This window comes from Phyllobates terribilis, unplaced genomic scaffold (assembly GCF_046119375.1).
Source record: "Phyllobates terribilis strain yellow unplaced genomic scaffold, ASM4611937v1 Scaffold_3__8_contigs__length_932513732, whole genome shotgun sequence".
NCBI classification, from domain to species: Eukaryota; Metazoa; Chordata; class Amphibia; order Anura; family Dendrobatidae; genus Phyllobates; species Phyllobates terribilis.
In genome coordinates this window covers 160,477,864-160,503,495 of record NW_027362763.1, presented here as the reverse complement: position 1 = coordinate 160,503,495, position 25,632 = coordinate 160,477,864, and the positions used below count along the sequence as shown (strand labels likewise).

General features: G+C 45.2%; 1 protein-coding gene across 2 annotated transcripts in view; it reads left to right on the top strand.

Annotated features, from left to right (window-relative positions):
• SNTG2 (syntrophin gamma 2) overlaps positions 1 to 25,632 on the top strand; it is a 1,024,184-nt gene that overhangs the window by 830,056 nt on the left and 168,496 nt on the right. For both annotated transcript variants that reach the window (XM_073674230.1, XM_073674231.1), the window contains exon 14: positions 14,247 to 14,456. In XM_073674230.1, coding sequence (XP_073530331.1) covers positions 14,247 to 14,456 — 210 coding nt within the window. The remainder of the gene's footprint in view (positions 1 to 14,246; positions 14,457 to 25,632) is intronic.

Below are 25,632 nucleotides of genomic sequence, written 5' to 3'. Positions count from 1 at the left end.
CGGGGAAGGAGCGCGTGCCAGAAGCAGCGGGGAGAGAAGCGCTGGAGGACGCCGCGCCAGGAGCGGGGAGGTGAGAGGGACGGCGTCTCTGCCTAGTATGGGGCAGAGACGCCGATCCTACACATAGCCTCTCTCACAGGCTGTGCTCCCGGCGCTCATTACTCTCACGCCTCTGCACAGAATCAATTTGCATGGGTGCTTCTTCTACCTCCCGAGATGTTTTACCTGCAGGCTCTTTGGGAGGAAGGGAAAAGTTAGACATACGATTGAATATAGCCAATTTCTCCTGCCTACGTTCAGTAAGGCGTATGTCTATGCGTACACAATGCTGTATAAACATTTCTAGCTCTTGTGGTGACTCAGAGCGGGCCAATTCATCTTTTACAATGCTAGACGGACCTCTTTTAAAAATAGGTAATTGTGCATAACTGTCCCAGTTGGTATCTACTGCTAATCTCCTAAATTCAGTAACATATTCAATAACAGAACGTTTACCCTGGCGTAAAGATGGTAAAGCAGACTCAGCGGTAGCACGGCGGTTAGGGTCATCAAGCATTAATGTCATAGTGGCTAAGAAATCATCCAAATTATTTAACCGTGGGTCACGAGACTCGATCATCGGATTCGCCCAGGCGAGTGCTTGTGAGGTCAGCAGCATAATTACACACAATACCTTAGATCTATCAGTAAGGAAGCGGTCTGCATGTACATCAAAATATAGCATACACTGATTCACAAAGCCATGAAATTTGTCACGTTCACCATTAAATCTGAATGGAGGCAACTTAGGTGGGCTAGCTGGTGGCGGTATACCAGAAGGTAAAGTCACTTGTGCCGCCATTTGAGTACTAAAGTCCTGGAAAGCCCGTCCGTTTGTTTTCCTGGGCCGCCATTCAGGTATTTAAGTCCTGTAAAGTTTGTCCAAATGCTTGTTCATTACGTTCAATGCCTCCAAGTTTCTTTTGCAGATCTTCCACCTCCTTCTGAAGAGATCTAATTACGGAATACACCTGCTCTAATTTGCTTTCTGCAGACATTGTTCCAGCAGACTCCTTATTTTTTTTGGCTAGAGTATCCTGTAATAATTATAATGGATACCACAGGAGTCTTTTTGCGTGGAACAAAGATACAACATGTAACGGGTCTGGGTGGTGGTATCTCTGTGCCGCGGTGCAATGGGGGACCCAGAAGTTACTCTGGGGACGCCCTTGTAGAGTGCAGGTGGCTCCCATGGGTCCCAGGTGGTCAGCGTTTTGACGCATATCCCACCTCCTCCGAGGATTGCTGGATGTTTTCCTGCTACTATCCCAGTTCTATGACTCTCGTTAAAACAAAGCTTCAGGTGATGAATGAAGGATGAGGTGGAGGCAAAGGAGAAAGAGCAGGAGGTACAGGGACCATTCACATTAATATCAGGCCAGTCAACCACACAAGTCTTGTAGGATATGTTTCTGTACCAAAAGGAGCGGTTCGGCTACACAGTTATAGGGCATGCAGTGAGTGCAATGCCTAACAAAAATTTCGAGGCACTCCAATGCCCCTTGGAAGTGACATGGAGGTCAGAGGGCCTTAACTAAACCGTTTTTTCCATTTATAGCAACTGGGTCTCCTGTGCACTGTTGGCCTAAGCAGTGAATGGAAGGCTTTCCAAAAATTAGGAGGAACTGCAATGCCCCTTGAAACAGACGTGGATTACAGCATACTTAAAACCTTTTACCGATTATTGGGAAGTGGGTCTCCCATAGTGTTCTCCTATGCATTGAAAAGCAAAAGCTGACTAAAATTAGGAGGAAATGCAATGCCCGTTGGAAGAATGGTGGAGGTCGCAGTGGAATAAAAAGACAATATCAATGCCCCTTGAAAAAGTGGTGGAGGTCGCAGAAGCTTAACAAGACAGTTTTAATGCCCCTGGGAAAAGTGGTGGAGGTCGCAGTAGCTTAACAAGATGGTTTTAATGCCCCTTGGAAGAGACGTGGAGGTCGCAGTAGCTTAACAAGACGGTTTTAATGCCCCTTGGAAGAGATGTGGAGGTCGCAGTGGAATAAAAAGACAATATTAATGCCCCTTGAAAAAGTTTTGGAGGTCGCAGTAGCTTAACAAGACGGTTTTAATGCCCCTGGGAAAAGTGGTGGAGGTCACAGTAGCTTAACAAGACGGTTTAAATGCCCCTTGGAAGAATGGGGGAGGTTGCAGTGGCTTAACAAGACGGTTTTAATGCCCCTGGGAAAAGTGGTGGAGGTCGCAGTAGCTTAACAAGATGGTTGTAATGCCCCTTGGAAGAGACGTGGAGGTCGCAGTAGCTTAACAAGACGGTTTTAATGCCCCTTGGAAGAGACGTGGAGGTCGCAGTGGAATACAAAGACAATATTAATGCCCCTTGAAAAGTTTTGGAGGTCGCAGTAGCTTAACAAGACGGTTTTAATGCCCCTGGGAAAAGTGGTGGAGGTCACAGTAGCTTAACAAGACGGTTTAAATGCCCCTTGGAAGAATGGGGGAGGTCGCAGTGGCTTAACAAGACGGTTTTAATGCCCCTGGGAAAAGTGGTGGAGGTGGCAGTAGCTTAACAAGATGTTTTTCATGCCCCTTACAAAAGCCATGCAGTACAGCATATTAAAAACATTATTCCCATTATTGGGGTTTGGGTCTCCCATAGTCTTTGCCTATGCCTTCCAAGCAAAAGCTGCCAAAAATTAGGACGGAGGAACTTGCAATGCTGGCAACACGGACCGCGGTCACCCTGGTGGTATAGTGGTGGTGGAGGGTGAGGATAAGGAGAAGAGCAAAATACAGCCGAAATGAGGAAGGGTATAACCATGTATGGGTGTGAAGCGGTGCATGGGAATGCACCTCCCGAAATAACACAGTGGATTTGACTTTATGTTGCTCTGCTGTCATTTGGTGGTGATGAGAAGTCGGGCTCAATCCAGCCCTTGTTCATTTTGATAAGGGTCAGCTTGTCAGCATTGTCAGTTGACCGGTGAGTGCGCTTATCTGTTCTAATTCCCTCAGCGGCACTAAAAGCACGCTCCGATAACACGCTAGCGGCAGGGCAGGCCAGGACCTCCAAGGTGTACAGAGCGAGTTCATTCCAAGTGTCCAGCTTGGATACCCAAAAATTAAAAGGCACAGAGGAATCACGGAGGACGCTGGTATGGTCGGCAAGGTACTCCCTCACCATCTTTTGAAACTTTCCACTCCTTGTGAGAGTACCCCGCGCCTCAGGGCCTGTAAGCTGGGCGGGTCTCAGAAAACTGTCCCAGAATGTTGACAGTGTTCCCCTGCCTCTGTTGGATTGGAGTTGCGTCTCGCCTGTACGCCTTGGTTGGGCAACGGACTATGACCTCTGCCGCTAGCGTGTTCAGATGGGAATTTTTTTAACAGTTCTGCAGCAAGGGCCTTCTAGTACTGCCTCATTTTTGTAGACCTCTCCACCTCAGGAATAAGAGAGTGAAAGTTCTCCTTGTAGAGGGGGTCTAAATGTGTCCCCAACCAGTAATGACTGTCACCCAACATTTTGACAACGCGAGGGTCATAGTTAAGGCAGAGTAACATAAAGTCAGCCATGCGTGCCAGACTGGTAACGGGCAAGACTTCTGTGTCCTCACCAAGATGACGACTGACCATGCTCTCCTCCTCCTCCTCCTCCTCCCTGTCCTCAGGCCACCCACGCTGAACCGACGGTATGACAGTTGTACATGTACTAACGTCTACAGCACATGATAACAGCTCCTGTTCTTCCTCCTCCGCCTCCTCTCCCTCATTGTCCCCCAATGCACGTTGGGATAAGATGAGGCTGGGCTGAGTGTAATCGCCCGCTATGGCTTCTTGATTCATCTCATCATACTCTGGCTGCAATGCCTCCTCTTTAATTCTCTGCAGAGAGCGTTGCAAAAGACAGACAAGTGGGATGCTGACGCTATTGATGGCGTCATCGCCACTCACCATCTTGGTGGACTCCTCAAAGTTTGTCAGGATGGTACATATGTCAGACATCCAGGTCCACTCCTGAGGTGTTATGTGTGGAGTCTGACCTGAATATCGACGGCCTTGTTGCAGCTGGTACTCCACAACTGCTCTCTTCTGCTCACAAATTCTTTGCAACATGTGGAGGGTAGAGTTCTAAAGTGTGGGGACATCACACACCAGTCGGTGTGCCGGAAGCTGCAAAAGCTGCTGCAACACAGCAAGGGTGGCGGAACCTGTAGCCGACTTGCGAAAATGAGCTGACAGGCAGCGTACTTTCACGAGCAGATCTGGCAACTCGGGGGAAGGTTTTAAGAAACCGCTGAACCACGAGGTTAAGCACATGAGCCAGGCATGGTAAGTGTGTGATCTCGCCTCACCTCAGAGCCGCCACCAGGTTATGGCCATTGTCACACATGACCATGCCTGGATGTAGTTTCAGCGGTCTCAGCCACAGATCTGCCTGCTCTTTCACAGGTGTCCACAACTCACAAGCAGTGTGAGTTTTATCACCTAAGCTTATGAGTTTGAGCACAGCCTGTTGCCGCTTGGCTGAGGCAGTACTTCTGTTCTTCCAGCTTATAACTGATGTGATGATATCTGAGATGGAGGCTGAACATGAGGAGGAGAAGGAGGATGATGCGCAGGAGCTGTACACTGTGGGGGCAACTCTGAATGACATAGGGCCTGCAATCCTCGGTGTGGGGAGGTAGTGTACCGTCCCAAGGTCCGACTGGGTCCCAGCTTCCACTATGTTTACCCAGTGTGCCGTCAGGGAGATGTACCATCCCTGGCCATAAGCACTTGTCCACGTGTCCGTCGTCAGGTGAACTCTCCCAGTAACTGCGTTGTTGAGGGCACGGCAGATGTTTTGGGACATGTGCTTGTGTAGTGCAGGGATGGCACACCGGGCAAAATAGTGTCAGTTGGGGACCGAGTACCGAGGGACGGCCACCACCATGAGGTTGCGGAAGGATTCCGTCTCCACCAGCCTAAAAGACAGCATTTCCAACACAAGCAGTCGTGAAATGTGCGAATTTAAGACTGTGGCCTGTGGGGCGTTGGCTGCGAATTTCCGCTTTTGTTCAAAGCTCTGGGATATGGACAATTGAACGCAGCGGTGGGACATGGACATGGACGTTGATGCTGTTTCTTGAGAAACTGGCATAACAAGTGAAGACTGAGAGGAGGGGGCATCTTTGCATGCAGTATGAACAGGGGATTGCCTTGCACGCACAACAGGGGGTTCTATTACACGCACAACAGTGGAAGAAGCAGTGGTGACACCCGCTGACACTGGTCGTGGACCCTGGGGTTTGCCCCATAAAGTCGGGTGCTTTGCTGCCATGTGCCTAATCATGCTGGTGGTGGTCAGGCTGGTAGTTTTGTCACCCCTGCTGATGCTGGCATGGCTGGTGGTACAAATGGCCTTTTTGGGTTTATCAGCAGAAAAAATTCCAGACTCTGGAAGACCTACAGGTTTTACTGGCAACGTCTCTCGTGTTGGTGTTACGGGGAACTGTTGCCCGCCTTCTGTGCGCGGCCACCACACTGCTTCTTCCTGCATGTTGGGGTACTCTGCCTCCCTCCCCCTGTGTGCTGCTGGCCTCGCTCTGCATGTCTTCCTGCCACGTTGGGTCAGTTACTAGATCATGCACCACCTCCTCCTCTTCCACTTGCGCACCATGATCCTCCTCCTCACTTCGTGGCAATTGTATCTCGTCATCGTCCACCTCTTGTGACAAATTGCAAGCGTCGACTTCCTGTGGCTGTGGCTGTTCAAATATTTGGGCATCGCTACATGGGATCTCCTCTTCCACCACTTCAAGCGTATCAGGCGAGGGGCACAAATCTGGAAATGGACCAGTGAACAGCTCTTCAGAGTGTCCAAGTGAGGGATCAATTGCTGTCTGACGACATTCGGCATGGTGGGAGGAAGGAGCATCTGGGTGAGGAGGAGTATGCGGTCAAGACTCACGGCTACTAAAACTTGACCGTGTGGAAGACAGATCGGAGGTGGTGGTGCCCAGGTAACTGGAAGTATTATCTGATATCCAATTAATAACCTGTTCACACTGATCAGTTCACAATACTGGTGTTGTAGTGTGCTTCCCTAGTAATTCGGTCAAGAAGTGGGAGCGAGAAGATGTGGCTGTTGTTTGTGGCATATTTTCACCTTGGCCACGGCCCCGTCCTCTACACGCACCATCACCAGAACATCCAGTTCCACGTCCCTTGCAACGTGCCTTGCTCATTGTAAATGAAGTAAAATAGCTTACACTCGCACTATTAATGGAAAAAGGGTAATAAAAAAGAGATTAGAACAGTGGAAGAGGAAAACCACAGTTCTATTTGTCTGGCCTACACCAGAATCTTTTAAAAATATATATTTTTGACTGAACAGACAGGGAGACACTATTACTGTTTTTTTTTACGTAAAACAGGCCAAAAGCTGGATAATACAGAGATTTGAACCGTGGAACTGCAAAACCACAGTTCTAATTTACTGGCGTATACTAGATTTTTTTAAATAGATATATTTGGGGCTGAACAGTCAGCGACACACTCAAACTGTTTTTTTTATGTAAAAAAGACCAAAAAGTGGATAATACTGAGATTTGACCCATGGAGCTGCAAAACCACAGTTATAATTGTGTGCGTACACCAGATTTTTTTAAACAGATATATTGGTGTCTGACCAGTCAGGGAGACACTATTACAGGTTTTTTTTATGGCAAAAAAAGTCAAAAACAGGATAATACAGAGAGTTGACCCTTGGAACTGCAAAACCACAGTTCTATTTTTATGGCCTACACCAGACTCTTTTAAACAGATATATTGTGTAACGGGTCTGGGAGGCGGAACCTCTGAGCTACTATACAAGGGGGCGGTCCTTGTAAGGGAGTGGGTGGCGACCAGGCAGGCAGTCACAGTAGGTGACCGGGACAGTCTCTAGAAGAACGGGCAGGAGGTCACGGCAAGTGACCGGGGCAGTTTCTGGGTGAACGGGCAGATGGTCACGGCAAGTGACCGGGGCAGTCTCTGGGTGAACGGGCAGATGGTCACGGCAAGTGACCGGGGCAGTCTCTGGGTGAACGGGCAGATGGTCACGGCAAGTGACCGGGGCAGTCTCTGGGTGAACGGGCAGATGGTCACGGCAAGTGACCGGGGCAGTCTCTGGGTGAACGGGCAGATGGTCACGGCAAGTGACCGGGGCAGTCTCTGGGTGAACGGGCAGATGGTCACGGCAAGTGACCGGGGCAGTCTCTGGGTGAACGGGCAGATGGTCACAGCAAGTGACCGGGGCAGTCTCTGGGAAAAGGGTTGGTACGACCTGTGGCGGCTGATGGTAGACGTGAGCTCCCAGGTGAGCAGGCGAGAGTCTCTGGATAAACGGGTGGTCACAGCATGTGACGGCGGAGCCTCCAGGAAGACCAACAGACAGGGGACAGATGAGCGCTCCCAGGTGAGCGGGCAGGAGTCACTGGACAGGCAGGTGGTCACAGCACGTGACGGCAGAGCCTCCAGGTAGGCTAGCAGACAGACAGCAGATGAGCGCTCCCTGGTGAGCGGGCAGGAGTCACTGGGCAGGCAGGTGGTCACAGCACGTGACGGCAGAGCCTCCAGGTAGGCTAGCAGGCAGGTAGCAGATGTGCGCTCCCAGGTGAGCGGGCAAGCTGGTCCATAGACAGACTGACAAGAGTTGGAAGGCAGACCGTCGGACCTCAGGCAAGCAGGCAGGTAGTTGATGTGCGCTCCCAGGTGAGCGGGCAGGCTGGTCCTTAGACAGACTGACAGGAGTAGTAAGGCAGACCGTCGGACCTCAGGCTAGCAGGCAGGTAGCAGAATATCGGGCAGGAAACAGACAGCAAACTGGCAGGACTCTGGCAGGAATCAGGCAGGTAACTGGCAACGGGACCTGAGGGCTGAAGCAGAGTAGAACAGTGCAACAACATTGCTCGGGCACCTCCATTTTGGAGGAGGTGCCTTATATATGGTGAAGTCCTCCGGCCATTGGCCGGGGACTCCTTAGGACGGCGCGCGCGGCCCCTTTAAGAGGGAGGGAGCGCGCGCGCGCGCGCCCTAAGCACAGTGGCCGGGAAGGAGCGCGCGCTGCCAGCAGAGCGGGAGGAGGACGCCGGGCTCGGAGCAGAGAGGTGAGGGGAACAGCGTCCCTGCCTAGCAGAGGGCAGGGACGCCGACGCTACATATTGGTGTCTGAACAGTCAGGGAGACACTATTACAGGTTTTTTTTACAGCAAAAAATGCCAAAAACAGGATAATACAGAGATTTGACCCGTGGAACTGCAAAACCACAGTTCTATTTTTCTGGCCTACACCAGACTCTTTTAAACAGATATATTGGTGTCTGAACAGTCACAGACACACTCATTTTTTTTTTTTTTTTTGGGTGGGGGAATACCAAAAGGTTAATAAGACCCGTATTTGTATAGTCTGACTGAGGGAAAAAAAAAATACAGGATTTAGATGTTAAAAAAAATAATTTTTCCTGGCCCCTGAGACCGGGATGACAAGTCTAGTAATTTGACCAACAGCAGCACACAGAACTGTAATGCAGCGTTTGCGGTATAACCACTACGTCTCCTATACAGCCTGCCTGCCTGATATCTGGGATGGATATTAATCCTGAGAAGGATTGTTTGTTTGATTTGGCAGGCTACACTACCTATTTTGCACTATATATCTCTCCCTAACTCAGCAGCACTGACCCTACACTGGCTGATCCGGAGCGACTGTGTCCAAGATGGCGGCGCCCGGTTTTAAATACTCGAGGTGACGCTGTGCGGCCAGCCAATCACTGTAATGCCCACAAACAACATGGCTGCGGCATTACAGTGACTGGCTGGCAATCCCTGCATGTTCATTGGCTCTGTAAAGAGCGCCAAACGTGCAGGGCGGAGACCCGAGCTCCCGCCCGAGTAATCCGGAAATGCTCTGCGCTCGCCGAACATCCCGAGTAGCGTGATTCTCGGTCGAGTAACGAGCAGTGTTGAGCATGTTCGCTCAACACTAATAATTATATGCTTAATTGTAAAATACTGGGCAAAACTGTCACTCAAAAAGACCTGGGTGTATTGGTGGACGACAAGCTCATGTTTGGTGGCCAGTGTCAGGCAGCTGCTGCAAAGGCAAATAAAATAATGGGATGCATTAAAAGAGGCATAGATGCTCATGAGGAGAACATAATTTTACCTCTATACAAGTCACTAGTGTGACCACAATACTGTGTAGAGTTCTAGTCTCCGGTGTATAAGAAAGACATAGCTTAACTAGAGCGGGTGCAGAGAAGAGCGACCAAGGTTATTAGAGGACTGGGGGGTCTGCAATACCAAGACAGAATATTACACTTAGGGTTATTTAGTTTGGAAAAACGAAGGCTTAGGGGTGATCTTATTACTATGTACAAGTATATGAGGGGACAGTACAAAGACCTTTCTACTGTTCTTTTTACTCTGAGCCCTGAGACGGGGACAAAGGGGCATCTTCTACGTCTGGCGCAAAGAAGGTTTAATCATAATCACAGACGCGGATTCTTTACTGTAAGAGCAGTGAGACTATGGAACTCTCTGCCGCATGATGTTGTAATGAGTGAGTCACTACTAAAATTTAAGAAGGGCCTGGATGCCTTTCTTGAATAGTATAATAATACAGGTTATATATGCTAGTATATATACTAGATTCCTTGATAGGGCATTGATCCAGTGAAGTAGCCTGATTGCCGTATGGAGTCAGGAAGGAATTTTTTTCCCCAATGTGGAGCTTAGTTTTGCCACATGTTTTTTTTTGCCTTCCTCTGGATCAACATGTTAGGCTATGGGTTGAACAAGATGGACTTAGTCTTCCTTCAACCTTAAAAACTATGTTACTATGTTACTATGTTTGTAGTGTCCTTACGTTGTAGTGCCTAGGACATTGTAGTGCCCATGCATTGTGCCATACTGGTGGTTTTGGAGGCATGGCAGAAAAGAAACAGGCCTTACCAACACCAGGTCAGATTACCAAAGCACAAGCAGGATGCAGCAGACCCCTATTATAAAGGCGGGGACAAACACAGGTGCAAAATACTAATGCGACAGCCACTCCCTCCATGAATTGGCAGATATTTGAGTGGCTGTGTAGTATTACAAATGCACACAGATGGGGATTGCATAGGATGCTAGTCAGATAGGTGTGATGCACAGTGTCTGGCTTTCAGCCTATTAATGACGCCCATAATTTTAAATCAAGTGGACTGTCCAGCACTATGTAAGTGCACCCCACAAGACAAATGCCAGAATTCACCCAACCAACACTGGGTCATCTGTCTTGTGGTGAGCACGTACAGTACAGACGCAAAGTTTGGACACACCTTCTCATTTAAAGATTTTTATGTATTTTCATGACTTTCAAAATTGTACATTCACACTGAAGGCATCAAATCTATGAATTAACACATGTGGAATTATATACTTAACAAAAAAGTGTGAAACAACTGAAAATATGTCTTATATTCTAGGTTCTTCATAATAGCCACCTTTTGCTTTGATGACTGCTTTGCACACTCTTGGCATTCTCTTGATGAGCTTCAAGAGGTAGTCACTGAAAATGGTCTTCCAACAATCTTGAAGGAGTTCCCAGAGATGCTTAGCACTTGTTGGCCCTTTTGCCTCTACTCTGCGGTCCAGCTCACCCCAAGCCATCTCGATTGGGTTCAGGTCTGGTGACTGTGGAGGCCAGGTCATCTGGTGTAGCACCCCATCACTCTCCTTATTGGTCAAATAGCCCTTACACAGCCTGGAGGTGTGTTTAGGGTCATTGTCCTGTTGAAAAATAAATGATGGTCCAACGAAACGCAAACCGGATGGAATAGCATGCCGCTGCAAGATGCTGTGGTAGCCATGCTGGTTCAGTATGCCTTCAATTTTGAATAAATCCCCAACAGTGTCACCAGCAAAGCACCCCCACACCATCACACCTCCTCGTCCATGCTTCACGGTGGGAACCAGGCATGTAGAGTCCATCCGTTCACCTTTTCTGTGTTGCACAAGACACGGTGGTTGGAACCAAAGATCTCAAATTTGGACTCATCAGACCAAAGCACAGATTTCCACTGGTCTAATGTCCATTCCTTGTGTTCTTTAGCCCAAACAAGTCTCTTCTGCTTGTTGCCTGTCCTTAGCAGTGGTTTCCTAGCAGCTATTTTACCATGAAGGCCTGCTGCACAAAGTCTCCTCTTAACAGTTGTTGTAGAGATGTGTCTGCTGCTAGAACTCTGTGTGGCATTGACCTGGTCTCTAATCTGAGCTGCTGTTAACCTGCGATTTCTGAGGCCGGTGACTCGGATAAACTTATCCTCAGAAGCAGAGGTGACTCTTGGTCTTCCTTTCCTGGGGCGGTCCTCATGTGAGCCAGTTTCTTTGTAGCGCTTGATGGTTTTTGCAACTGCACTTGGGGACACTTTCAACGTTTTCCCAATTTTTCGGACTGACTGACCTTCAAGTAATGATGGCCACTCGTTTTTCTTTACTTAGCTGCTTTTTTCATGCCATAATACAAATTCTAACAGTCTAATCAGTAGGACTATCAGCTGTGTATCCACCAGACTTCGGCACAACACAACTGATGGACCCAACCCCATTTATAAGGCAAGAAATCCCACTTATTAAACCTGACAGGGCACACCTGTGAAGTGAAATCCATTTCTGGTGACTACCTCTTGAAGCTCATCAAGAGAATGCCAAGAGTGTGCAAAGCAGTCATCAAAGCAAAAGGTGGCTACTTTGAAGAACCTAGAATATAAGACATATTTTCAATTGTTTCACACTTTTTTGTTAAGTATATAATTCCACATGTGTTAATTCATAGTTTTGATGCCTTCAGTGTGAATATACAATTTTCAAAGTCATGAAAATACAGAAAAATCTTTAAACGAGTAGGTGTGTCCAAACGTTATGTCTGTACTGTATATCGTGCTGGACAGTCAGCTTGATTTAAAATTATGGGCGTCATGGTGCTTTGGTAATCTGACCTGGTGTTGGTAAGGCCTGTTTCTTCTCTGTGATGTTTTTTGAATTCATGTCCTTTTCTGATCCTTTTGCAGACATGGACCCCATATATTAAGCGGGCTCTCATGGCTACAGAAATGCCAAATGTGGACGCTAACTGAGGTTTAGACACATTGTGGGGCTCAGAAGGGAGAAGGGCATTAATATTTGGGAGTGCAGAATTCACTGAAGTTCTTTTGGGGGTGAGGAGCCATAGCGCTTTCCCAGGGCCTTTGTGCTACCAGTAACTTGGAAGCCTCCTATGTTTCCATTGACAAATGATGGACCTGAGTGAGCACTTGCTTTTTTTGTAGATTGAGTTGAAGCTTTTATTTGAAGAGTTTTACATAACATTTTGGATCACATTTATTTTGTGAACTATTCTGAGCACTTACATTTTTGGTTTCCATCTAAATCTCTGAATTGCGTGATTCAGATGAAACCCCCGATGAATGCAATCACTATAATGAGGCAGCAGAGTTACTCGGGACTCTGTCTGGCCTATGTTCAACATTGTCCTTCTTTTCAGAAGTGCACAAAACTGTGTTCGACCATACTTTTATGCATGCTTAAAAAGATGGAAACCTCCAGATCACAGTTCAGACTGCATCCATAGTGTCTCCATCTGCCTCATTATAGGGAATGTTCCACCAGTAGTTCCATCTGAATCACGTATTTCAGAAATTTACATGGAAACTCGATGTAAGTGCCCAGCGTAGAGTGCAAGATAAATGTGAGTCGAGCCTTACTGTGATCTTTGGAAGGCAGAATGAACAAATCAACAGCAGGTCAAAAATTAACTTAATTTATTTTTATGCCGTTCCTCGTGCGGTATAAGTGGTTAGACAATTTTATTCTTCTAGTTGGTGCTATACTAGATTTATATCTTATTTTATGTTTGGCTACTATCACATACTAAAAGACAGTTTTTTCTTCAAAAAAAAATTTTTTTGCATAGCCACATTCTGAGAGCTATAATTTTTCACTATTTCTTGCGACAGTAAGGGATTATTTTTTGCGGAACGTGCTGAAATTTTTTTTGGTATCATTTTTGGTCGCAACATTTTTTGATCATTTTCTATTCGGATTTTTGGGAGGCAGAAAGAATAAAAACCAGCAATTCAGAAATTGTCATTTGTTTTTTTTATGCTGTTTACCATATGGTAAAATTGAGAAGACAGCTTTATTCTTTGGGTCAGTACAATTACAGCAATACCACATTTATATCATTTTTTTATGTTTTGATGCTTTAATAAATAAAAAACTATAACTAAAACTAAAATAAAAACTTTTTTCAAAAAAAAGAATTGTTTTTGCATCACTATATTCTAAGAGCTATACATTTTTTATTTCTCTGCTGACGGGGCTGTATTTTTTTTTACATTCTACTAAACGCATTTTATTCAACTTTTTGTTTGGTGGTACGAAGAAAAAACATTTTTTGCCTCGTTTCATTTTTTTTACGGTGTTCACTGAAGTGGTTAACTAGTGTGACAGTTTTATAGTACATGTCGTTACGGACGATGCAGTACCACATATGTGTACTTTTTTGTTTATTTTGGTTTTTACATAAATATATGTATTTATCGGTATAATATGTTTTTAAAAAAAAAAATATTTTGTGATTTTTTTATTATATTTTTACATTTTTTCTTTACTTTTTTTTAACTTTTTTACTTAGTCCCTCTATGGGACTTTAACTCTCATTACTCTGATCGCTGGTATAATGCCTTTCAATGCACCAGCACTGCAATGCATTATGATTCACTGACAGAAGTCTCTTCCACCATGCTCTGAGCATGGTCTTACAAGGTCACTGTAGCTGGCAGAGCTGGGGGTCATAATGATGTCCTTGGCATGCCAAGACAATGATCGGGCCCTTTCGATGACGTCACGAGGACACCGATTGGAAGGGAAGAGGGAGCCCCCTCCCTCCTAAATGTTGCGATCGGTATCGATTGTGGCATTTAGGAGTTTAAATGTCCTGGGGGGGCTGGGCACTGCTCCTGGCTGTGACAACAGGAGCTTGGCTTTTACTTACGATGAGCTCCCGGAGGCGATCATCTGGGCACTGCTCTCGTGCCCTCTCGATCTCCATGATGTAAGTTTACATCAAAAGTTATGAAGGGGCTAAAGTTTATGATATTGTATATAAACATGATGTTTGACTTTCTATGATGCAGTAACATCACCATTAATATGTTCTCATGTGCTCTATATCTAACATTTCACTTTTAGGTTTGGCCTGCTGATGAAATCTGGATTCAAGAAAATCTATATTTAAATTTTAATCAAAGTGAAGATTTTGAAGATCAGCGACCATATTGTTTTAATATTTTGGTTGGACATGGTAAAAGCCATTACTTCAGTACAGAGTTGGGAAGTGATCTACCATTATGGGAAAGGTCCTTTCAAAAAGCAATCTTTATGGAAGTACAAAGAGTAGGGGTGAGTAGTGACATCTTTTCACTTTCTACAGTTAGGTATTAAAAGATAAATAAAAAAAAAATGTGGTCATAATTAACAGTTAGTTCCTTTAACAGAGATAGTAGATTGCCTGCCTATAGATAAGGAATTGGATAAAGAAAAAAATCTTGGCTGTATTTCGTTTTGCAATCATAGATTATAGATAGCAGTAATATGGTATGTATTTCAAATTAATTTAGATCCAGTTTTGTGACTTCTCCTAAAACAAATGCAAGATGAACTTTAAGGGTATGTACACATGGTGGGTTTTTTTTAAGTTAGGCTAGCTTCAGAAACCCACTTGAATAAGTAGATCAGGCTTTTCAGCGTCTTTTAACCACTCCAGGTTTTCAAGGACTCCAAGCAGTGAAAAAAAGACCATTCTTCAGGTGTTTTCCGCTCTGAAGTCGCTCTATACCTTAGAAAGCATGTCAATGGGAAGGCTCAAAATATGCTGGGAAGACTCCTGGGCATCATTTTGGGCATTTTGTTAGCATTTCTATTTCAAAAGCCACTAGCAAATTGTTCATTATTTAATGCAGTTAAAAATGTCCAGAATACACCAGTACAAATGATATCAACTTTTGGAACAATGTTAAAAAAACCTACAACCAAAAACAACGAAAAAAAAGCTCTCAGGAAATTACAAACAAAAATTGCTAAAAAAAAAAGACGCTTCAGTTAAAAAAACATTGGCGTTTCCTGAAGCGTCTGATTGGCCTACGTAGAAAAGACGTCATGTGCACATAACCAAAGAGGAACTTTGAGAAGTTTTAATCCATACAAAATATACAAAAGGGCAGTATGTGGAAAGTGAGTTCAGTGTTAAGCAACATACACTTATGGCTTCTTTACAAGGGAGTAGTAGCAATTAATTTGGAAACTGTGCATGACATGTTATCTTGATTAAAATTATGTACTTAGTGGGAATCTGTCAGCAGGTAATTTCTATGTAATCTGACAGCTGCAAGATGTAGGGACAGAGACCCTGATTCCAGCGATGCATCACTTAGTTTACTGGGTGCAGCAGTTGTAATAGAATCTCTTTTCTCTGCTGCCGATCTAGCAGAGCTCAGTTGTTAAGTTTCGTATAACAAGCCCTCACCACAGCTTTCTGGGTACATTCCATAGTGACAGAGAGCTGCCAATCAGTGGTGGGGGTGTGGTTGGACTAGGAAGCACCAGACATCTAGTCCTGTAGTGATAATCTCCTGCTGACAAAACACTAATTGTATTGAAACAGTAAAACACAACCCAGTAAGTGACACATTACTGTAATCAGGCTCTCTATCTTTATATCATGGTGCTCTCAGATTACATAGCAAAAACCTGGTGACAGATTCTCTTTATTAACTAACAAACAAAGTAGCACACTGCAACACTAAGTTAACATGAAATATGAAATTTGAATAGCATTACTGCTCTAGAAAATAGAAATAAATGAGAAATCTTAGAGCATAAATTGGCCAATTCATGTGTACCTGGTAGCCACGTAAAGGCGCTTCTCGTCATACCAGGACCCTACAAATGTTAACTCCTCTCTAAGAGACATAAGCCTGCCTGTGTATGGGAAGGCAAGAACCTACTGCAATTAAAACCGCCTGTGGCCTAGAGGCGGAGTGCTCAGTCAAAGATAATACATAGAAACAGAAAAACTGACCGGCACTTCCAAAACAAGAAATAACAAATAACAAATTTTTTCAGTTTCAGATTCTCTTTATTATTATTTTTATTATCATTATTATTATTATTCATTTTTAGAGCTCCATTCATTTCATGGTGATGTACATGAGAAGGGGTTACATACAAAATACAAATGTAAATTACAGTGAAGAAACTAACAATGACAGACTGGGTAAGAAAGGAGAAGGCGCTGCCCTTCCGGATCTAAATTCTACATGGTAATAGGGAGACAGTAGATTGTGGGTTGTGGCAGCTCCAGTGCTGGTGTGGTCGGTTATTCCAGGTTGTGTGCTTTCTTGAAAAGATGCATTTTCAAGTTCCACCCGAAAGTTCAGAGTGTGGCGGATAATCGGACGTCTTGGGTCACAGAATTCAAGAGAATGAGGGATACTCGGGAGATGATTTTGGAGCCGATTGGGTGAGGAACGTATGAACGTGTGAATGTGTGGAGGAGAGAAAGAGGTCTTGGGAGAACCAGAGATTGCGTGTTGGAAGATATTGGGAGATTAGTTCAGAGATATTGAGGAGACAGATTATGAATGGCCTTGTAGGTCAATGTTAGTAGTTTAAACAGGATACGTTGGGGATTTGGAAGCCAATGAAGGTATTTGCAGTTGGGAGAACTGGAGGAGTAGTGAGGAGAGCGGTCGATTAGTCGGGCAGCAAAGTAAAGGACGGACTGGAGAGGTGAAAGAGTGTTAGCATGGAGGTAACAAAGACCTATTTAAAAAGATGTACAATGACCAGAAGTGTAACCATCTGGGGTGCTCATATTGCAGTCACATCCAAACCCGTAAATCTATGAAGGACCCAAGAGGTCCATCTTTTCAGTACTCGTGAATTCCCAAAGTACTTTTTTTCAGTACTCGTGTGCCCCAATGCCGAAGTGCCAACAGGGCCTAAACATTGTTTTTTTTTAATAGTATTATTATTTTTGTTCTCTCCCCTCCCAAGGCTCCAGGGCCTCGGTACAATAGCACCCGCTATAGTTACGCCCCTGATTAATGTCTATTAGCATAAAGAATAATAAATTTAATTCATTGAATCCAACATATGGTTGGCAAATGTTCATCTTTATTAAAACCATTGGGGATATATAAAATGATGTAACTTTAACTAAAAGCAGCAAGCACTAAAAACAACTGAACTGCAATATGTGAATGAGAATTTTATTATTTCTAATTTACTTAAATGGAACATCTGGTGTAGCTGGCTATACTCCAGTTATTTTGTTGCAGAAATTAAACAGGGATATTCAGAATAAGAATACGTGTGTTATATGGCAAAATTGTTCTTTTTCCAGATACCTCTGTATATTTTTTTATAGAATTGAAGGCACATAAAGATGCAGTAGGTCTCCCTAGACATAGATGGATGCTGTATCATGAGCTATGAAACTCTTCTAGAGCTACAATATGACTGTTTGCATATAGCAAAACATGGGACTGTATAGGTAGATTAATGTCCATGCTTTTTGCGGCAAAATCTTAACTACTACTCCACTGCAAGAGGCATTTTGTCTATATGAGAATTGTTTAAAGAGGTTGTCTGGCCTGAGGCTACAGGTCTGCAGTCAGTCCATGTGACTGCAGACTTGTGAATCCTCACATCGCGTGCACACTGCACGCTGTGAGGATTTTCAGGTGCCAGCACCAGAAGCGGCAGGCGCGTGACTGCAAGTATGGGATTTGAATATATGTGGTCATGTGCCAACTAGATGAGCGCAGCCTCGGTCAATGCAAGTGTATTGAGCAAGGTTGGACATGTGTAGTCAAAATGTGACTGGATGTATGCAAATCATGGCACTGGCACCGAAGAATCCTCACAGTGCGTGCAATCTGAGGATTCACAAGTCTGCAGTCACATAGAGTAACTGCAGACTTGTAGCCTAAGGCCGGACAACCCCTTTATATTATTTTATGTCAATGGGAAATATTTAATAAACCTGTTAGCATTATTTTCAGTACATAATTAGATCAAGTGCAACGGTAACAATACCTATTTTGTGATTTCTTTCTCCTTTGTGGAAAACGCATTTTTGTACATTTGCAAATTTGACTGTAAGTGGACTGGGGGAGGGTGAGAAACGGCTGTCGTCCTGTAAGCATTCCATTCACCCCTGCAAACCCTATGCTTTAACTTTCTAATGAAGAAGAAACGTCTTAAAGGACGGTGAGGGCGATTTTTCCTCTATTTTTTCATGCAATGGTCCCAGGAAGGACAACCAGTAAACTGCCATAAGGGTCATGGACACTGTCACTGATGGCTCACAGAAGAGCCACCGCTGCACAAATTGCTAAAAAAAAGTTACTGCTTACTATGACAGAATGATGTCAGTGCACACAGTGAATTTTGGGCTCCAGCTTCAGACTGGTCAGATTGCCCATGCTGACTTTTCTCTTCCTGCCCAAGCTCCTACAATAGGCACATGAGCTTGAGAACGTGACCATAAAGCAATGGAAAAAGGGAACCTGCTCTGATTAATCACATTTTCTTTTACATCATGTGGACAGTTACTGTATACTGTATGTGTGTGCACTGCTTACCCGGGAAGGGGTGGCAGCAGAATACACTGTTAGAAGGAGGCAAGATGGTCAAGACCGTGTGATCTGCTGGAGAATGTTCTGCTGGCAGTGCTCTCACCCAGTTGGACAATATCCCTTGTTCAAGAATCCTTTGTAGAACACATCAAACAATTCAAGGTTATGACTTATCTCCAAATTCTCCAGATGTCAATCTGATCTAGCATCTTTGAGATGTGCTGGAAAACACAAGTCTGATCCATTCAGACCACAGGTCTAAGTATGGTCTACTGTTCATGCTTTGGTGATAGATACATCAGGACACCTTCACACATCTTGTTTGGTCCATTCCTTCATGGGTCTGAGTTGTTTCGGTGGCAGAAGAGGGACTTACTGTAATATTTGGCTGATCAATGTATCCTTAAGCTATCTGAAAACAAGATGCCCTATCTTCATGCTCTGAAACCTCTTAATATTACCATATCAAGCATGATTTAAGTCAGAATTACCTACTCTGCAGTTCCTCAACCTTCACATTTCAGTTTATAATTAAATCCAGGTAAATGCAATTTAGACTGAATTCATGACCATATTCAGAGAAAAAAATGTGTTTTCACATTTAGATTATGAATAGTGTCATGCTGTCTGCTTTGGTCAATCCCATCTCATTATTTCTCTGTCTTATCCGATACTATTATATAACATTCAGCAGGCTAAAACACTTTAACCTATTCATCCGTAGCTGTAGAACAGAAGCATCGGTACCACGGGAAGTTGTTTCGATTCAGTGAAGTGGACATTTCATCTAGTTTTATATTAGAAAAAAAAAAAGTAAATTATTAAAAAAGATAAAACTGAATTTGTGTTTTACAGATTAGAATAAATTGAACGTTAGCTAGTCAAATATTTATTCTGAAAAGAGCCAAAGATGAGTTTAGACTAAGCAATTCAAAGAGGAATTCTAGAAGCGTGATGCCACCTCCCAAGTGCCCACTTGTATATGAAGTGCTGGATATGTTGCTGTTATCTTCCTTTTTAGATACTGTCTAGAAAAATGTAAATATTGTGGGCCCAATTAAGACTGGTATATGCTAGTGTTAATGATGGGCATGCAGGAGTAAGATAGGGCAAAATTATTAAAGGGTTTGCGCGGCAAGGCTTCAGTCACTCTATGTTACTGTAGACTTGTGAATCCTAATAGCACATGCACTGCACGCTGTGTGGATTCTCCAGTGTCGGGGGCAGGAGCGATGGGCATGTGACCACAAGTATGCGATTTGCATACATGCGGCCACGTGCTGACTAGATGTGGACTACCTTGCTCAATTCACTTGTGCATTGAGCGAGGATGGACATGTTTAGTCGGTATGTGGCCGGAAATATGCATATTAGCACTGGGGAAACTTCACAGCGCGCAGTACAATGTCATATGTGACGCTCACAGCCCTGCCCTGGGAAGATGGGGCTACTCGGAGCCGGGTCAGATGTTGAAGGGATGCAGTCGTGGCCTGGACCCGTTCGGTGCCCAGGGCCGTCACATTAAAAAAGATGTAAGGGCTTTCAGGGTTGAGTGGTATTTGTCGACTACGCCACCTGTGGTGTCTGGTGAGGGGCCACCAGCGCCGCTAGCAGTCCGCTGAGGCCAGTGTCATGGCGGCTAAAGTTCTCGTTGCTCCCCACAGGCGGAGCAGGGCCTCAGGGAAGGCAAGACAGGATGGAGGGGGATAGTAGTAGTAGCGCGGGGAGTGCGGGCACCGCGTCGCGTGGTATGGCACGTAATGAACAGTCCGGAGGCCATAGGGGTGAACTTCCAAGGCTTTACTCACTCAGATGTATTAGTGGGAAGGCGACTCCCTGCTCCTCGCGGAGTCCTGCGGCCACCAGGGACGGGGGTCCGACTACCTCCGAGGAAGTCCTGTGTTCAGTAGCGACCCTAGAACAGAGTGTTCCTGCACTACAGACTTCACCCTTTCCCGTCTGTGCGTGTGTAGTAGATAGGCCAGGTCTCCCTCTGAGCTCCTCTCAGGTGTAGGGCTCGGGTGGCAATTCCTCTCCATCCGAGGCCCGGCGGGATCCTTAGGGCCTAACCAGGCTTTCCCGTCCTGGACGTAGAGTACGAGGTCGGGTATCGGGGGCCGGTACCCCTCTTGCAGCCGGAATCCCTCTGAATAGATCAGGTAGGCGAGGACAGGTGGCGTACACCGCTCCGTCTGCATCCTCCCCGGGACCCATTTGCTAGGGAGCCACACTCTAAAGCTCCCGGGCCTTCGTGATCCTGGTCCTTGGCCGGGCTGAGACATTCCTTGTCTGCAACCTACCTCTCGTCCCTAAGATTAGGGTACGAGGGCTGTGTCCCTTCTCGGTGCAGGCCCACACAGGATCTGCGCTCCCGGAGGGAAGTCACTTTACACACAGTATTTTGACAGCACAGTACGACCACTTGGAAGGACAGGTCCACACAGAACCAAAAGGACCAGCAAGAGACCAAGATGAACGAAGGACCAAAAAGAGAACAAAGGACCAAGATCAAAAATGGCATTCTATTAAATATGAAATTAGAAGTGTCACTGACTAACTGTTCCTCCACCCACACCCACTAACTGGTTCCTACCACTTTGTGTTCCCCAGTCTCCCTGTAACGAGGGGAACAGTACCTAGTGCATACTAGCTCCCTCTGGTGGAGAAATGTGGTGTTGGATGCAAAAGGCTAGATCACTACCATCACACCGGCCTTACCTCAGAGGAGGAACACCACACTCCTTTAAAGAAGTGCAGCATCCCTGTGGCGGTCGAACCCTCAGGGGCACCACACATAGAGTGACTGCAGACTTTTACTCCCAGGTTGCATAACCCCTTTAAGAGCCACATGCTACTCATTGTCGTACTGATGGGTGTGGACCCACTGCGCTGCGGACCAGGATCGCCTGGAGAGGCGTAACTAAGCGACCATCTAGTTATTCACTAAAGCCCCTGATGGTGGGGTTAGACTTGAGCTGCAGATGGTCACCAAGCACCAATCCAGGACAGACCCTTAATCTCAGCAGCTGACCCCAAGGAGAAAGGGACCAAGCTACGGACTCAGAGTAGCTAATAGGGCAGGAACAGAATCACTCCCAGAATGGATATTGGATCTAGTTCAGACGGACCGGATTCAGGACAGTATGACTGGCCCAGGGTTCAGGCAGAGGCAAATAGCAGAATCAGACAGGGCGAACGCAGGGTATAGGTACAGGTTCAGACAGAATGGTAGCAGGTGCAGATATTGGTTTAGAGTAGGCAGGTTCAGAAGGCAGAACTGATTCAGGTTCTAGGAAATGGGACAGGTACAGGAACAGGGACCTGACAACGAACTTAGCAGCTTGCAGACTAACTAAATATTAATGTTGCTCAGCCACCTTTCAACAGGTGAAAATGCCTTAAGTACTAAACGCCTCCGAGCCATTGGCTGGGACGCATCAGGTATGTGCTGTCTATTTAAGAGACAGGGAGCTCACTGCCAGGAGACCTGTATGACTTGCGCAGGCCCTGGGACACAGGAGGCGTGGCGAGACCCAGAATAGACAATGCGGCTAGGTGAAAACGGCGGTATGTCGGCATCCCTGCCGGGGGAAGACAGAAGCAACGTGCAAGGACACCAGCATTGCACTCATCACTGTTATGCACCTTTTTATGCCTCACCAGAAATTTATCTCCAGTCATGGACTAAAGTACTTTACTGGTTTAAGTAATGTTACATAAGATACGTCTGGAGTCCATCTGGAAACACTGTAGGCTAAAAAATATTCTATATTGTATCATTTAAAATTGTGGTACAGGAAAAGTCACACGTAATCATAGCAAATCTACACCTTTCAGCATTATGCCATACTTAAGGCTGAAGCGCATAGGTTTGCTAATACCACGTGTGACTTTTCCTGTATTAAATGACACAATAAAGAATATTTTTTAACCTACCGTGCTTCCATTTGACCCTGGACGCATTTGTGCTGCTCTGACATATCCGTGCTTAGAAATCAACTGCAGTTGCAAAATAATTAAGGTTAAGTTGACCATCCCTTCTTTTCTTACGTGGCTTAACTTTTAAAGAATTTGTCTGGCGGCTTCACCTTACCGTGTCCCACGCATGCTCTGCCCATTGTGACGGATTTGGCCGGGACAGGCATCAAAAGGTGTACAAAAAATATTTTGCCACTTCAAAGTGATTTACGCCAGAAATCTGACAAAAACACATTGATGAATTGCGCCTGTATATTTCTAAAGTTGAGCCTAATAACGAGTACAGGGTTTCAAAGAGGGCAAGAGCTCCTGTGTCATGTACCATCCCCTCGAGCCTGGACAAAATGTATCCAAATATCCATTGGTCATCTTAAAGGGTTATCCTATCCCACAAATACAATTTCTTATCTATCCTGAACATAGGTGATAGATGCATAAGGAGAAATGTTCAACCTCTTAGACTTTCACTACTCACAGAAATGGAATTTTGTGCCCCCTGTAAATGAAATGATAGTGGTATTGTGAGACCACCAATCTATCCATTTCTATTGGTCAATATATTCGTGCACACGTCTCCAAAAGACAGTGAATGGAATGGTGGGCAAGTGTGTCCACAACCTCTCCATTCACACAGGTAGCACAGCTACCCCACCATTACAATGTTTCCTTTTTATTGTCTACCCTATGATATATATATATATGTTTATCCCAGGAATGTAAGGATGGCATAATGTAGGGGGAATGGGTCTGCTCTTCTCTTAGCGTAAACAGTACAAAACAATTGTGGATATTTGGAACGATAAGAGAATACACCGGATACCTAGGGCCCCCATAAACATTAGACCAACGTTAGCCAAATCTGACGATATTGGTGGGTTTGGCTAACAGTCCAATGTCTAGGAACTCCAGACATATGATTGTTGGGAGAGATAAGGATCCGACATGTCCTATTTTGGCTAGTCAATCCTTTTGTTCTCTAAGAAATAAGCCACCCACCGCCATAGATATATGGCACCGGCCCTCTCACTGAGAACACAGGAGTGGTCGGCCAAGTTAGCGTTCATGTGTATAGGAAAGAAGGCCAAGATAGCTGCTTTATTTTGCTGATAGCTATTTAAAGAAGCACTCCTCCCATCAAAGTGTTTATCCTCTTAATATATTGCAATCATCATATTATATAGTTATAATTGTAGTACTTACAATTGCTCATTTTGTCTTTCTACCCAGCTAATTCTTATCTTTTCCATTAGGTCTACAACATCACGTGACTAGCTGAATCCTTCTAAGCTCTGCAAAGAAACTGGAAGTCTCTTTGCCCTGCATGAGTCATCAATGCAAAAGTCCCTGGCAGGGGGAGGAAGGAGCAGCTGGGTCAGGAGTTGAAGAGGGGAATGATTTCTGCAGGGAAAAGAGACTTCCTGTTTCTACATAGAGCTTAGAAGGATTCAGCTAGTCAGTTTTCAATCATGTGATTTCATAGACCTAATGGAAAAGAGAAGAATTATCTGGGTAGAAGGTCAAAGTGTGCAATTGTAAGTACACAGTGCTATATAAGATGATGTCTGCAATATAAGAGGATAAGAACTTTGACGGGAGGAGGAGGAGGAGTGCTTTAACATCTACGGGGGACATTAGTTTATGAATCCAGTGTATTCAGGAACAGGGCAAGCTCTTTGTTATGCGGGCATGTCCTTTAATAAAATAAAATAAAACTTAAAAGGACACGTTGGGGTCCACCGGACTGCAGAGGAGCTGCAGCAGCTGAGTCCCAGAGGAATGTTCAGCTAAGCACAGAGAAGGAAATGAACTAGTGTGTTAAGTGCACACACAAGTAGTAACTAAACTAGGTACAATGCTGGGAGTTAACAACACTCCAGAAAGGAAACTGATAAACTTCTGCACTGCAAGACACTGCTGTGCAGAGCAGGAAGGATTTGGCAGCATGAAACGCCTGAGCACTAGATGGCGGTGTGTAGAGCTGCAGATAGCTGCAGGCCAGGAAAGGCCTGGAACCTAAGTTTCTAAAGAGGAGGAGAATCTCTGCAGCACCCAACACATGTGACCACACATACGATACCCTGGAATGCTGGATCGGTAGCAAGGATGCCTCCGTGGCGTGGACACCAACCGGTGAATTGACTCGGTAGAGCGTGCTGCTCACAGCATTCCGCTAGCCCTAATTGATGGCTAGGATGACTAGGGAGCTTTCAGCAGGAACCCTTGACAACGACTCTCACACACTGCATTTACTGTCAGAGACCTCACCCCAGGTTAGAAAGAGATAGACTAGGCACCGGGGCAGAGGTCACAGAGCCCTTAAGTACACTAGAGACAGCCCCAGCCCCCCAGGACAACCAACCACGCTGTACCAGACAGCAGGGGGCGTGGCTTAGCGGCACATTGCCGCAAGGGGGTGTGGCTTAGCGGCACATGAGCAGAAACGCATAAACCACACTTAGAATCCCTAGAACAAAACCTAAATGCTGACAATTACTGACCAGCAAGAAAGGGCCTGGCCGGACGCCGCGAGAAAGCCCTTCTCCTGCGTACCGGCCTAACACTCTTCACCTCCTCCATAGTGCTAGTCATTGAAGGCAGACTATGTACTATATCTACATAGCCAGCAGTTGGCCAATATCTGTAATTAGAGTGGAGAGAGAGCTCATCTCATGAATACACAAGACTGATAACTACATGTATTTTCTGACCACTCCTATGATCCAAATAGCAGGATATTTTTTTGCAGTTTTTGTTAATTAGAAAGTGACCTATTTCCATATTATGCTGTCCTTACTCATATACTGGTGAAAGATCTGCTTTAAAATATTTAAGGGTTTCGATCATTACCTCTACTCTTTCTTCTTTTTCCTTCAATTAATAGGGTTGGGCTGCTTAATCTTCATTTTAACCCCTTTTCGCGATGGCCAATTTCCGTTTTTGCATTTCCGTTCTTTCCT